Below are 14,999 nucleotides of genomic sequence, written 5' to 3'. Positions count from 1 at the left end.
GCATCCTATGCCCTCTTCTGGTGTGTCTGAAGAGCTACAGTGTACTCACATACATAAAGTAAATAAAGAAGAGCCTCACTTTATTCAGTAGATTGATTTCTCTCCTTTTCTAATTTGGTAAGATTTAATAGTGAATTCCTTTGGTTCTAAGAGCTTTATTGAGTTACTTTTTATTACTACATCTGTCTCAATTTTGTATTGGTTATTAACCTAATTAAAGTTTCTTTTTTTTTTTTTTTCAATATTCTCTTGCTTTGGTTTTAGCAGATTATATGTACCAGACATTTGTGTATTTCTTATAGAGGTTGAAATTTATTGGCATATAGTTTTCAAACATTTCTTCATTCTCTTTTTAAATTTCAGTAGTATTGTAATAGCTCTCTTTCAGTATTTTGGGGACAGGCTTTCTCTCTAGCACAGTGTCTGCTTTACTTCATTGATCTTTTTTTGACTTACCATCTTCCATTTCCGCATTCAGTTACTGCCTTACTAAAGCTTTGCTTGCACACTGTAATTTGTGAGTGTGTGTGTGTGTGTGTGTGTGTGTGTGTGTGTGTGTGTAGGCCAAAATACTACTTTGCTCTTGTTCACTGTCCTGAACTTCACCAAATAGGCCAGTCTTGTTAGTCAACAGTCCCCAGTGATTAGCTTTTGTCCACCTCCCTAACCCTGGGATCCTATCATGCCCAGTTCTTTTATGTGAATCCCTAACATTGACTTCATGGTTTTGGGGCAACTATTTTGCCTGTTGTGCTATGCCTCCAGCCTGATTTTTCTTTTTAATGTTAATTTAACTGTCTTAGTTTAAACTACTTGATATAGCTTTTCCTATGTAGGAATTGGAATCACAGATAGTTATGAACTACCATGTGCTTTCTAGAAAATAAACCCAGGTCTTCAAGAACAAGTATTCTTGATTTCTTTCTTTCATTCACCTCCTCCCCCTCCCCCCTTCTTCTTCTTTTTTAATTTTAGACAGAGTCTCCCTATGTACTCTTGAAAGTCCTGGAACTCTGTAGTGCAGTCCAGCCTCAAACAAACAGGGATGTGTCTGCATGTTGCTATTAAAGGAGTGCATCAGTATACCCAGCCAAGAAACAAGTACTTGAGCTGCTGAGCATTTCTTCAGTCCTCACTCTGTATGCTTTTAGATAGGGATCTCACCGGTGGACTTAGACTGACAGGCCAGTGTTTATGGCTCATTCTCCCCAAGAATCAAAGCTCTAAGGTCACAGTCTGGAGATCTCTACTCACACCCTCATTCTTGTGGTGCCACTTTTCTAAGTAAAATTCCTGAGTCTAGGAATTTTTTATTTTCCCCTCTGATTTCTTTAATAGGATCTTTGTGCAGGTGTGTTACTAAATTTCCATTTGATCTTAGTGCAATTTAATGTATTTTCTTGAGGGTGTTTTGTCTGTCTGGTTGGACTCTACTGTTAAGAGTTGGGTATGGAAAGATACTATTGCTGTATGAGGGCCTGTCTTTCCTGTACCTCAGAGTTGTTGTCTTACACAAGTGAGTGCCATGATAGTTGCTGGCAGTAGTCATGTAGTAACTTAGAGAAGGCGATATGCTTTTATATTTGATAATGTATTTAAATATATATACTCAGGACATGTATGGTGTCACAAGCCTTTTTAATCCTAGCACACAGGTGGCAGAGGCCAGCCTGGTCTGTTTAGAGTTTCAGGACATTCAGAGCTACATTAAAAATCCTGTCTCAAAACCAGAAAAAGCCAAAACCAACTAAACAGTCAATCAAAAACCAACCCAAAAAGTGTATCTGCCATATATATAGTTCTGTTTTGTTGCTTTTGAGATGTGAGCTAATGTGCTACTTTTCATCCTGAGACGCTTGTTTGCTGTGTTATTGGAGAATTAAAGCTTTATAGACAAGGAAAATGCTTTGTGTTCTTAAGTTGTGAGCCTTTAAGTATGAATGCGCACCCCAGACTGTTTATTATCTTGTATTTCTGGTATTCATTAGGACTTTCATTGGGATAATTACTTCATTAAGTAGCTTCTAATTCACTGGTTTTGCATATATTTGTTTTCTATGCAGTGGGAGTTTACAAGACTCGTCAGTTGTTGAAGATGCTACGTGCTTATCTCCTTCTAGAAGTGGCAGTTCTGAAAAGTCACCTCCTAATTTGGATCTTACATCTAGGAAGAGATTTTGTTGTAGTCCTGATGAAAGCATTCATGTTCCTCCTGCCAAGAAGTCCTCAATTGCTCCAGGAATTGATTATCAAGAGTGTATCTCTAAGGTAAGATTAGATTATTAACTACATTGCCAAGAGTCTTCCCATCTACCTCTAAACCTTTATATACATACATGCATGCATGCATACATACACATATGCACATATACATACATGCACATACATACATACATACATACATACATACTGATGTATAGACATGAAAAATATTTCTGGCACTTATTATATATAATCCAGGTCAAGGTAGTTTGAGATGTTCATTTTTAACCAGTTCAAAGAAGTAATTGAACATTACTTAGGAAACCTACAGTGGCTGAAAATAAAGCAATAGCTAATAGCTGTTAGGCTGGATCTTCACTCTGCCATTTGCCTAGCAACTGTGGACAGTGTAGTAACAAGTTCAGGGCCCTGATGAACTTTCTAACGTGTGAAAATAATAACAGTGTCCCCTCCTCACCATGCATTAGCATTTTTTTTCTCTCGGAGTAAAACCACACCCTCCAAGGCCTAATGTCATTTTATGCACATCTACATCTCACTCTCTAGCAACACTGGCCCTCTTTTCATTTCCTTGACTGCTCTGTAACTCCATCATGTCCTGAGACACTTTGTTTGCTCCCCTTTATGAGGAACATTTCCTCATGAAGCATTACAGACTTAGCTCAGTCATCACTGACACCAAAAGAAAAAAAAGACAGAGAGGAACTTTTCGTATACAATATTGTTAAAGTTAAAGCTTATCAAATAAAATCGCAAATAAAACCAGATTTCCTTTTTTATTTATATTTTATTTTTATGTATAATATCTTGTCTGCCTGTGTATATCCTGTGCATGATGTGTCAGATGCACCTGTGGAGATCACAGGGCGTCCAGTCAGACCACATCTATGTTCCCGTTTGCTGTACAAGTTCTCTGATGTCCTTTTGGTTTTGTTATGTTTCTTATTCCATATGGGGATTATGATATTGTAACTTCACTATGAAAATTGAATTTAAAATTTCCTTCTAAAAGGAGAAAGTGAGGTTTTTGGTAGCAAACAAAGTAAGTGCCACTGTCATTTATCTAGTAGGAAAAATTTGGTATTCCAAATTCTTAAGTGATCTTTACTTAGAGGCTACTGGGAAATGTTAATCACAAAGTGTTGGGGGAGCAAAGACAGAAAAGGTATGCAGTCTCAGAAGTAAGTCTTTAAACCAACAGAACTCTCTCAATCAAGAATGGTTGGCAATTGGAAGCAGAACTATGTTGTAATATTTTTGTGTTTACTAATAAAATTAAGCATCATTCCATGTTTAAATACTACTTATTTCTGTCTGATTCTTTCTCTGTGAAATGACTTCTGTATTTTTTACTTGTTTCTTAAATGTATTACTGATCATTTTCTTTTTTTGTTTTAGTTTTTGAGACAGAGTTTCTCTCTGTACCCCTGTCTGTCCTGGAACTCTCTGTAGACCAGGCTAGCCTCAAACTCAGAGATCTACCTGCCTTTGCCTCCTGAGTGCTGGGACTAAAAGTGTATGCCACCACACCTGGCATGACATTTTTAATGGATCTAAAAGACTTCTATGTTTTGTTTGTTTGTTTGTTTGTTGTTTTAAATATGTGTATGTTGATGAGATGCAAATACTTAGGTTTTTTTTCTAAGTTTACCTTTTTTTTAATACAGATTTTCTGAAGTGACCTTTTTTGTTTTGCTTTGTTCTTTTATAAGTTATTTAGCTTATACTGGACTTCTAGTTAGAAAATACAAAGTCAGCCTAGAACCGAAAGATTGTTCTATGTGCTGTTGTTTACTTGTGCATTGCTGGGAACAAATGCAGGAACTAGCTGGGGTGCGGCAGACAGGTGTGCTAGCACATGCAGCCCTTAATACACTTCCTATGTTGTAGTGACCCCAACCACAAAATTATTTCATTGATACTTCATAACTACAATTTTGCTATCATTATGAATCATAATCTAAATATCTGATACATGTGACCCCCAAAGAGGTCAAGACCCATAGGTTGAGAGTCCTAGAGTATTTAGATTATAGGTTATGTTTGGGTACACTGTCCCTGTCTTCAGACACACCAGAAGAGGGCACCAGATCGCATTACAGATGGTTGTAAGCCACCGTGTGGTTGCTGGGAATTGAACTCAGGACCTCTGGAAGAGCAGTCAGTGCTCTTAACTTCTGAGCCATCTCTCCGTCTCTTATTTTTTAAGGGATACATGTGGGGGCGGGGTAAAGACTCAGTGAACAAAGTATTTGAGTTCAAGCATGAGACGTGTTCAGTGTCCAGCCCTCAACTAAAAATGCCAGGAATGATGGCATGTGCTTATAATCCTAGTGCTAGAAAGACAAACAGGAGGGTCCATGAAGTCAAGCAGCCTAGGCTTATGTTCGAAGAGGTGACTAGTATTTCTGAGGGTGGTCTGGGGGTGGTACCAAAGACAGTCAGTCCTCTGACTTCACCCACATTTACCTTACTCCCCATTCATATAAAATGTAACATACAAATGAAAAATGTACATTGTTTTTAAAGTGTTGAAATATGCATAGGGCTGAAGAGTTGTTGCAGAGGAACTGTGTTCAGTTTCCAGCATGCACATGGTAGTTCACAGCTATAGGTAATTCCTGGCCATGGATCTAATACCCTCATCTGATCCCCAAGGACATCTGACACTCAAATCACGCACAGATATATATGCAAACAAGATATTAGACATAAAAACAGTAAGATTTAAGAAAAAGAAAAGAAAGACTGCTGGGTTTATTTGTGATCTTATTTTATAAGTTTTGTTTTAACTTTAAAATATTGTGTATAAAATGTTCCTCCCCACCCCTTTCTTTTGGGACAAGAAGGCCCAGACTGAACTCACAACTCATGATTATTCTGCCTCTGTCTTCTAGAATGGGATGATAGATAAATGCTACCTCGGCTAGCTTTCTCCTGTACTGTTTTCAACTCAGGGTCACATACTGTATTACTAAGGTTTTATTCTAAAGAATGAATAGTTCTGTAAAATGATTTCTCTCCTGTTGAATTATATTAAACTTGGTAAAGTCCTGAAGTAGAATTTTATCATGTCGGATCATCTTTACATTTTGAAACAGACTATTAAATGACCATGATGTATTAGTTTGTCTTTGAGTTGAGGGGTCAGGGATGTAAGTGGTAGAGCACTTGCTTAGCCTGTGTGAGACCCTGACATGGAAACTCAGCTCCATAAATATGAAACTTTAGTTTCATTTGATATCCTTTGAGATTTGGTCATTGGTATCAATATTAAGTCCGAGATAGACATTTAGCAGCTTTCACTTTTCCAGTTTGCTCCAGAGCAGTTTAAATAGTAATATATTTTCTACACAGATGCTTAATTTGAGCTATATTCTCCATCTGACTCTAAAGCTTTCTCAGAAATGCTCCTTTTCTCAAGCATGATGGAGGGATGGAATTTTAATTTACATAATAAATGGATTTCTAAAATTTTTGTATATTTTTTGAAACAGGTATGTTCAGAGGAATTGAATGTTTTTGAGAAAACAGGTGAGTGAAATAAATTTAAATAAGACTATTTTGCTAAGTACTTTTGATTTCTTTATTTATTATTATTTATTTGAATAAGAGTTATTACCATATCCAACAAACCTTAGATGTACTAAGTTTTAAGAGAAAAAATATCATTGAAAAGGTCTTTATCTATGCTTGTATTTAGGAGTGTTTTCTATTCCCTAAGGATTAGAGTAAGGCCTTTAATACATTTTAAATTGAGTTTTATACAGGATACGAGATAGCTAACCAGCTTTGTTCTGCATGACAGTAACTAGTTTTCTCGGTACTGTGTTTTAAGAAACTAGGCTGTCTTCATTGCTTTAGTACCTTTGTTGAAAGTCAGGTGTCTGTAGCTACATATTTATTTCTGTTCTCCTGAAATGCATGGCTCTTTGTACTAACACATACTATTTCTGTTACTACAGTTCTGCTATAATTTTATTTGTATCTTTGGGAGAGGGGTGGTCTGGTTTATTGTTAATGCTTTCCATGGTAGTTTGTGTTTTCTCTATCTGTCCCTGCTCTCCACAGACCTCCATTCCCATCCCCAGATCTGTTTCCCCGCCTGCCTTTACGTCTGTGTTGCTGAGTCCTCTCTGGGTCCCAAATTGATTGTGTATTTCATTGATTTGGTTGCTTGTGTCTTTGACGTAGTTGATCAGTCTTAGTAGTAGACCTGAGTTTCTCGTCACTCATTCCCAGCTCAGGATGTCATGCTGCCTTGCCTTTTCACATTCCTTGTGCTTCTGTGTTGTAGTTTGTATGTTGGTAGGGCCAAGAATTGGTTTTTAAGATGGTTTTATTGTTTATTCCTGGCTGTTCTTGAACATATGGCAATCTTTCTGCCTTTACCTCCCAATTGCTAGGATTCTGGGTATGTGTCATCACACCTAGGGCTACAATATGTAGCCCCTGCTGGCTTGGACCTCACTGTGTACACCAGGCTGGCTGGCTTGCCTCACAGAGATGCCTAGCCTTGGTTCCTGTTTTTCACTGCTAAGCTTTTCTATTATTGCATGCTTTCAGCCGTCCTATGATCTCTTCTTGCTTGCTGATGCTCTTGCTCTTTTTCCTTCTGATGTAAAGTCTACTTTGTTTTTCTGACTTTTGTTACTCCTGGAGTCACAAGATGGCTGTGTTGATTCATTGTTTTGACAACCTCCCTTATCCTCAAGTCTTTTTTCTTGATCTATCGTTCGCCTATCCATCTCTGTCTCTCCATCTCCCTCCCTCCTTCTTATATTTCTTTCTTTCTTCCTTCTTGAGATAGGGTTTCACTTTATTGGACTCTCTGTGAAGCCAGGCTAGCCTATAATTCATAAAGCAGTCTTTTTGTTTAGCCTTTTAGTTGCTAGGATTACAGGCTTACAGCACCCTTTCCTGCTCTAATTAATAGTTCCTAACTATCTACTCCACTGACCATAATATATTTTCTTGCTGAGCTGGTTTTTTTTTTCAGATACTCCAATTTATTTGACTCTTTTTAAAAATATTTCAATATTTCAAATCTCCTCTCTATTTTTTGTCTTTGAAGAAGAGTCTTGCATGGGACAAGGCATTTTCTCTACCTCGGAGAGCACACATGCAACCTCAGAACCTCAAAAGGAACACAATGAACCAACTTTTCAGAATACAGGATCATCTGACTCTCTTGATGAAATGAAAGGTGCACGTGTAGAAAACACTGTGACTCAATTGCCTCAGAGTGAGATAGTGTCTGATAAAGAAGAGAAAACTGTTCCTGCTTCCAGTTCTGAACAGAGGGACAGCGTGACGTCATCTTCAAAACCCCCACTGACCAGGTATTATTAGAGACTCTGTACTGACTGTCACTCTGCCTCTAGTGAAGAGAAACAATATGCAGCAGGCATAATAGAGGATGAAACCCAGTGCTAAAAAGGGAAGACAGTTTAGCCCAAGCCGTACAGAAATAGTTAAGGTATACATTCTGTATGTCTGGAGCTTAGCTCTACTGAAACTGTCAAAACAGCAAATGCTAGACATTTGCACTTCTTTTCCAGTCTGTGTGTGATCATTGTTTTGATGAATACACATTGGGCTGTATGGAACAAACGTGTAGCTGAGATGAGACAACTCAGAGTTTGTGTGACTCTGGAAGTTGTTCTATTCAGTTTCCAAATAGCCAAATAGTGTGTCAGTTTGTTTCCTATGGCTTTTAAAAGACTTATTTCAAGCTAAGCATGGTGGAACTTACCTTTAATCCCAGCACTAAGTAGGTAGATCTCTGTGAGTTTGAGGTCAGCCTTGAGCTGGTTATATAGTGAGTTCGGGAATAGCGAGAGCCTACATGGTGAGACCTGTTCTTTCAAAGACAAGCAAACACATATTGACTGGATGCTGGTGCAGGCCTTTTGATTCAACACCTGGGAGACAGGCATGTGGATTTTTGAGTTCAGGGACAGCCGGTCTATAGAGTGAGTTTCAGGGCATCCAGGGCTAAACCCTGCCTTGAAAGAACAAAACCAAAACCAAACCCTAAAAGTACAAAAGCTCGTACAGAGCATTCTTAGGCTTCAGGGCTATGTGAGTTCTGCTGCGGCACAGGAGCAGCTGTGCTGGGGACGCAGCATGTTTCCCAGAACTTCGTCATACTGCAGTTGACTCGGCCTTACTTGTTTAGATTCAGAATTCCATTTTGATAATGTTCCCCAGGTGATTCATGTACATTGTAACCTCAAACAACCTGCCTAAGAATGCGTCTTTTTCTTTGTTGTATTCTTATGAGGCACAGTTTTCACTGTGTATTCCTGCCTGGCCTGGGACTAAGACCCACCTGTCTCTGCCTCTCGAGTCCTGAAGTTAAATGCATGTATCTCCATGCCTGACAAAAGCATGTGCCTTACTGGGTGTGGTAACGTGCCTGTTACTGCAGTATAGGAGTGCTTAAGAGGCTGCGTCAGGAAGACTTTAGACCTTATAGAAAGGTCTATCAAATCAGCAGCAAAAGGTGTGTGTGTGCGTGTGTGTCTGTGTGTGTGTGTGTACATGTACATATTTGTCTGAATCTTTGTGTATTCACTTCTAGACCTGGCAGAAGACCTTTGGGATTTTTATCATTAATATGTCCAAAAAATAGTTTGGAATCTGATGAAGTGACTCAAACCCATAGTAAGAAGCGCCTAAAGCCTCAAATACCTGTATCAAGACGAAATTTTAAAAAACCTAATCCACCTAATGCAAACCAGAAAAAAAGTCAAGAATCTTCAGATCCACTCCCATCACCAAGTGTTACTGATGCTCTGTCTGATAATGCTGGAAGTTCTGAAAGTTCAGCAACTGAGGTATGTGAGAACTGTTGTATTTTATTGTGTATGAGATATATCTATCATCTGAACGAGGAAAGAAGAACAAGTTTTTCAGTTGGATGTCAAAAATTATTTTAGTACAACTTTCATATACTACAAAAATGCAGCTAATTTAGTATAAGCTATTGAAATAGCCAGAAATGGGACACTTACTTGCAGTTCCTTCAATCCAGCTCTCTGACCCATAGAAGCAATTAAGTACTACTTGTAGTGTTGTCTTGAAAAAAGTCCTGACTCATAATTCAAAGAAGCATAAAACTAGAATTTTTGTATATTATTTCTATGCATCCTGAATCTGTCTAATGTCAAGTTCTAGATGAAAAAGAAATGTGTGACCCTCTACTTACTGACTTATCACTGCTGAAATATTATTACTTCTCCTACAGTGCTGGGGGTTTAACTTGGGGCTTCATGCATTCTAGGACAGTGCCTTCCCCTGAGCTAGCTACCTAGCGTCCTTGTCAGGAACATTACAGAACTCTTGTAGCTGTTAGCAGTGGGTATTAAAAATTTAGTTTACTACTTTTTTTTCTTGTGTGTATATATTTTCACCTGTATGTGGGCACATGTGTGTAGAGGCCTGAGGTTGACCTCTGGCCAATCATGTCTGCAATAGCATTTATGTGGGTTCTGGTTATCCACACTGTCAGCCTCATGCTTATGCAGCCAGTGGAATCACTGAGCAGTCTCCCAGGTGCCCTCTTCCCTTTGATTATATTACAAAATCCATCTTAGTATTAAAGCTCTTTTTTGCCTAGGATTGGTGCACTGTTTTTTAGAAGAGCAATGTACCAGTCCCCATAGCAATATATAAACAGTATATTACACTTCAATTTTATTGTCTTCTTAGGTTTCTTCTGATCAGCCATTGCTAGAAGAAAAATGTAAAAATGGGCCAAAAGGAGTATCTGAAGAAGAGGTGACCCCAGTCTCAGAGTTCGTCTTCAGTGACATCTTCATTGAAGTGGATGAAACAGAATAAAGCTCTCTTCTGGGGTTTCCCCTTCTTTTTACTTTCTGTTTTTGTAATGAATTTGAAATTTCCAGTGACCCCAACTTTAACAAAGCAGTGTTTAGAAAAGCACCACTGCCTGTTTGTGTTTAGGTCAATTTTGATTATTTATTGAGCTTCATTTGAAGCTTTTGTAATCAGTGTGAAACACTTCATTCTGATTGACCCTGCAGTTAAGACTGGTCTCACTGACAGGCATTGCAACTTGTTTACATTTGATCAACCTTGTGCTGGGCACATCTGGACTTGAGAGCTGTGTGCATACACATCTGTATAAATCATAGTGCTGACATACTGGGAGCTTGATTGTATTTAACATTTAGTGACCTTCTTTTATAAAGGTAGCTGTGTTTTGTTTTTGTGGGTTGGTTTTTTTCTTTTTCTTTTTCTTTTTTTTTTTTTTTTTTTGGTTTGCCCCCCCCCCCCTTTTTTTTTTCTTGAGGGTGATCAGTTGCCTGTAAGTATATGAAAGAAAATTGTGAAACTCCACTTTGATATGGTAAAGTTAAAACTTTTCTATTATCATCTATTTGACTGGAAAAAAATGTGTATTTTTCTAATTCATGGTGATGGACCATTAGTCTGATTGAAGATCTCATATTTAAGCTTGCTATTTATGAAGATGGCACATCAAGGAGATTATTTATTTTTAAATTTTTTATTTCAAATATACCCCAATTTAATTATTTTCCCTTATCAGATTTAGGTAAAGAAAGCATTAACAGATAATTGGTCTCCTTTTCCTTTCTCCTTTAAAAGCTATTTTAAAATGTCATAATTAAAATGTTTAGGTAGTGTCGATATTTTGAATACTTCTCTCACACTTTAGTATATTGAATTTGTACTGTGAATATTTTTGCTTTTCTTATCCTGATCTCAGAATTTTCATTGGATGAAAAATTAACATAAAAATATATAACTGAATCTTTTTTACACACACACACATACACACACACACACACACACACACACACACACACACACACACACACACACACATGGGCGCATCCTTAAAAATAGTTTAGTGGTAGGTATTTTTCCTACTAAATCCTGTTCACAGGACATGTGGGTCTTTCTTTAACCACAGAACATGATTCTGATGTTAAAGCAGAAAATAAGACAGGAAGACTTAGCAAAGCCAGTGATATCCTCATTATAAACTTGGGTGTTTTTAATTTTGAGTCTTGTGATTTATGTCTTGTTTTCCCTAACAATTTTTCCCGATTCAGATTAAACTCTTCAAAGAGCAAACGTATTCAATTTTATTATAAAACTTCGTACATTGATGCGATTGATACATTAGCTACATAGTTAGAAGTTTTTCCACAAAACATTCTTTTTAATTGTAGCCCAAGTGGTCCTGGTGGCGGTGGATGCTGAGTGGGGCAGTGAGGTTGACAGGGCTTTGACTTAAATCTTGCACATTAGGCTTCACATGTTCAAGACTGGCCTTGTGCTCTATGTAGGTGAGGGTGTTCTTCAACTTGCAATCCTTCACTCAGAGTACAGGACGGTACCACCATGCCCACCTCTATGCTGCGCTGGGAGTAGAAGTCACAGCTTCCCACATGCTAGGCAAACACTCTACTGTGTGAGTTTTCCCAGCCCCAGACTACAGTGGATAAGAATCCGAAGGTGCTGGTGTCCCTTCTGTAGGAGCTATTTGCAAAATGTGCCTACGATTCAAAAACTGTGTTCAGTCTATTATGAAATGAGCAGTACTTCAGTTGGAAAATATTTTTGCATCTAGGTAACTTTTGGTTTCCATATTGATAAAATGGTGACCACATTTCAAGTTTCTAAGCAAAAGAGGATAGAACTCAATGAATTCTCATTCATTGAACTTGCTGTGAGCATGTTTCGTGTTCTGTGGCTTAGAGTAAAATGTATAGTTTAATGTCTGTTATAAAGGAAGATCTATAAGTTAGATGGAAATTGTCAAACGTATGCATCTATTTCATGTGATTAATGTCACAAAATCATGGAATTAATTCACATCATTATTTCAATGCCATTTTGTTAGTTTTAAAAATGTCATGTTCTGTAAAGTTTTTTGTTACTTGAGTTAGATCACCGAGACTAAACTATTATTTATCCCTGTATATTTATTTTTTTAACCTGTCTGATTTATCTGTAATAAATGATTTTATGGAAGATGTAATTTATTGTATAGACTGCAGGGACATTTGTTGTATAGAGAATCAAGTCAGTCAACAAACTGTCCTGCTGTCACAGCCTCAAACTGGTGTTGGAAAGAGAAACACAATTAGTGTGCTTAGCTTTAAGGCGGGAAGATTTGTGATGGAAGGATGTTGCAAGGACTCTCTTGTAGAAATCTTCAAGGAGACTTTTGAAAGGGCTTTACCTTTTTCTCCGACCATTTATTTACATCTTAGCAGGTGGCCTACTCATGGCTTAAAAGTCCTATTGCTGGTAAACAATTAAGGCAAGACATAAAGGAGAATATTGATATCCAGTGTTTACCACCATGTTCTAAGTGCAAGTGACCATGTATAATATTTTGCTTGAAGAGGTTTTTGACAAAAGAAGCAATATCTTGTCATCTGTAAGTTTTCTTGTTCTAAAGAAAGCAGTTATGTTCTGTAGATAACAATTATGTAAATAAAAGTTATTTTATACCATTTTTGTTTTGTCCTTTTCAAACAACAAAGACATTAGTGATGTTAATGTTCAGTTAATTGGTTTCTGTTTTCAATTATCTGCACTTCTTTATAAAAATAAAGTATTTGCCAGATATGGTGGCTCAAGCTCAGAATCCCAGAATCTACATGCCGAGGCAGGAGGAGTGTGAATTTGAGGCTAGCGAACCCGTCTCCAAAAAAAGAAAAGATGGAGATAGAAGAAAAAGAATGATGCATGATACAGCTAGAAGAATTCTTGATGCTTCTTATGAAGGGTTTTGTTTTGCTTACTTTCATTCTTTAATGAATTTTTATATACAATTTTCATTCCTCCCACCCCCACATACACACTTTGTTTTCTATGAAATAGGAAAGAAATTGAAGTTTAGTCCCAGAGATAATAAAAAACATGTTTTTTGAAGTGTTTATTGGCAAATAATCAGTTACCCAGAAGTTTTTGATTGAGAGAATTATCGGTGGAAACTGTGGCTTTTTCTTCACATATGTGTGTGTGTGTGTGTGTGTGTGTGTGTGTACTATTTTGTCTGTTCAAGAAAGTGAAATAGGAAATTTCTTTAGGAAGCTATAGTCATCAATTATATCATCCAGTATCCTGCTGATGAAAACGTAGCTGAGGGTGCAGTGCCTCTTGAGTGAGAGACAGAATTTGAGGGCAGCCTGGATCCACGGCAAGCTTGAGAATACGCAACTATTGATGGAGCCTAGAGCCTTTTGCATTCTAGGCAAGCATTCTACCACTTAGCTATCCTCTCAGTGTCTTCAAAATTCATGTTAAAACATTTTGTTTCAATGTCTCATTCTGTTGCCCACACTGGGCTCTAAATTCTTCATTTAGTAAGCTATGGGCTCTTCGCTTAGTAAGCTATGGAAACTTGGACAAGTCTTCTGTCAATTGGCTTACCATAGTTTTCTATGGGTCAGGCTTTCTTCTTGAAGCTGCCAAGTAGTAGAGTCCATGGTCCCCAAGAGAGAAAGAGCTGAGCCTGGTTCTCATCTTGGTTATCTTGTGTTTCTACCCAATCTGGCTTTTATTCGGCAAATTTACATCTGGAACCACATTTCCTCCTAGAGCATAGCCGACCTCTCTTTAGCTTGTTCATCCTGAAGTTCCTGACGCTTTTATTTTGCTCCTCTAAGCAAGCATGCTGTAATAGCATGTAAGCATTCAAAGAAGTGAGTGTGTGAGTGGAAAAACAAAACACTAAGGCACTTCACATAGTATTTCTAATCCTTATGGGGTGAAGTCCCCAGTACAGATGTCTACAATCCATCACATTCTAAAAAAGATCAGATGTGCTGAAGCTCTGCAGTGCATGAACTAGACGCGTGTGCAAACATGACAATCTCATCAACACAACAGCAACCTCTTATCCCGGTCGGTCTACACAGCCCAGTGCTCCTGGGCTCGCGATGCAACCCGACTCGCGCAGCTGCTCTTCTGTTCCTCATTGGCGGAGTCGAGAGGCGTGGCGCGTGGCGCCGACCAATTGAAGGTGGCCCGCTATGGCACGTGTGCGGGGCTGGCCTGGTTGTTGGTGGACTAGGGCTGTTGCTGCAAGGACTCCAGAGGAGCAGCCCCCCTAGAGCTGCACCACCGAGCTGCTGGGTCGCTCTCTTCCCTCACTCTTGGGTGCTTGCCATCGCCATGTGGGGAGCGCTGAGGTCAGCTCTGCGGCCCTGCAGTCGGGTCGCTGTACCCCGGCAGCGCGCCTATCACGGGGACTCGGTGGCCCGATTGGGCACCCAGCCTGACTCGAGCTCCTCTACCTATCAGGTAGGTTGAACGAGCGTCCTGGAGGCCTGCTTGCCCTCCTGTCACCGGTGGCAGGAAGGTTGGCATGAATGGATCTCTGCTGTTCTTTCCTCTGCAGCTTCAGGCATCATTTTGGGACTCAGTGGGGCCCTGTGAAGTTGGCTGAAGGAAGTTGTTGCAATGAGATTTTAAGTTCACTTTTAGGACTGACAACCTGCCCTTTGTGTCACTGAAATCAGTGGTTCTCAAACCACACAAAGCATTGACGCTTGGGCAGCTTATAAGGCCCTAGCCTGGTTTGGCAACTTTGTAATCACGAAGTTGGGGTCCTCGTGTTTGCATGGCTAGTTAGTATACGCCTTAGTGGTTTTGTGGCAGCCACCTTTAGGAACTACCATAGCACGGTAGTACTAGGCCGTGCTTACACGCTTCCGTTTAATAGTTATATTAACAATAAATATACATCCCATGATAACTTTACA

The 14,999-nt window shown here is 38.8% G+C and overlaps 2 protein-coding genes across 2 annotated transcripts in view; both read left to right on the top strand.

Annotated features, from left to right (window-relative positions):
- BDP1 (BDP1 general transcription factor IIIB subunit) overlaps nt 1-12,733 on the top strand; it is an 80,010-nt gene extending 67,277 nt beyond the window's left edge. The window contains exons 35-39 of the mRNA XM_080924840.1: nt 2,064-2,268; nt 5,721-5,757; nt 7,298-7,565; nt 8,810-9,065; nt 9,940-12,733. Coding sequence (XP_080780966.1) covers nt 2,064-2,268; nt 5,721-5,757; nt 7,298-7,565; nt 8,810-9,065; nt 9,940-10,071 — 898 coding nt within the window. The 3' untranslated portion in view covers nt 10,072-12,733. The remainder of the gene's footprint in view (nt 1-2,063; nt 2,269-5,720; nt 5,758-7,297; nt 7,566-8,809; nt 9,066-9,939) is intronic.
- A 1,561-nt stretch (nt 12,734-14,294) lies between these two features.
- MCCC2 (methylcrotonyl-CoA carboxylase subunit 2) overlaps nt 14,295-14,999 on the top strand; it is a 65,101-nt gene continuing 64,396 nt past the window's right edge. Inside the window, exon 1 of the mRNA XM_080925034.1 lies at nt 14,295-14,538. Within this exon, the coding sequence (XP_080781160.1) occupies nt 14,410-14,538 (129 nt within the window). The 5' untranslated portion in view covers nt 14,295-14,409. The remainder of the gene's footprint in view (nt 14,539-14,999) is intronic.

This window comes from Micromys minutus (genome assembly GCF_963924665.1).
Source record: "Micromys minutus genome assembly, chromosome: 11".
Classification (NCBI taxonomy): Eukaryota; Metazoa; Chordata; class Mammalia; order Rodentia; family Muridae; genus Micromys; species Micromys minutus.
The sequence above is the reverse complement of the archived record's forward strand: the minus strand, read 5'-3'. Positions and strand labels throughout refer to the sequence as shown.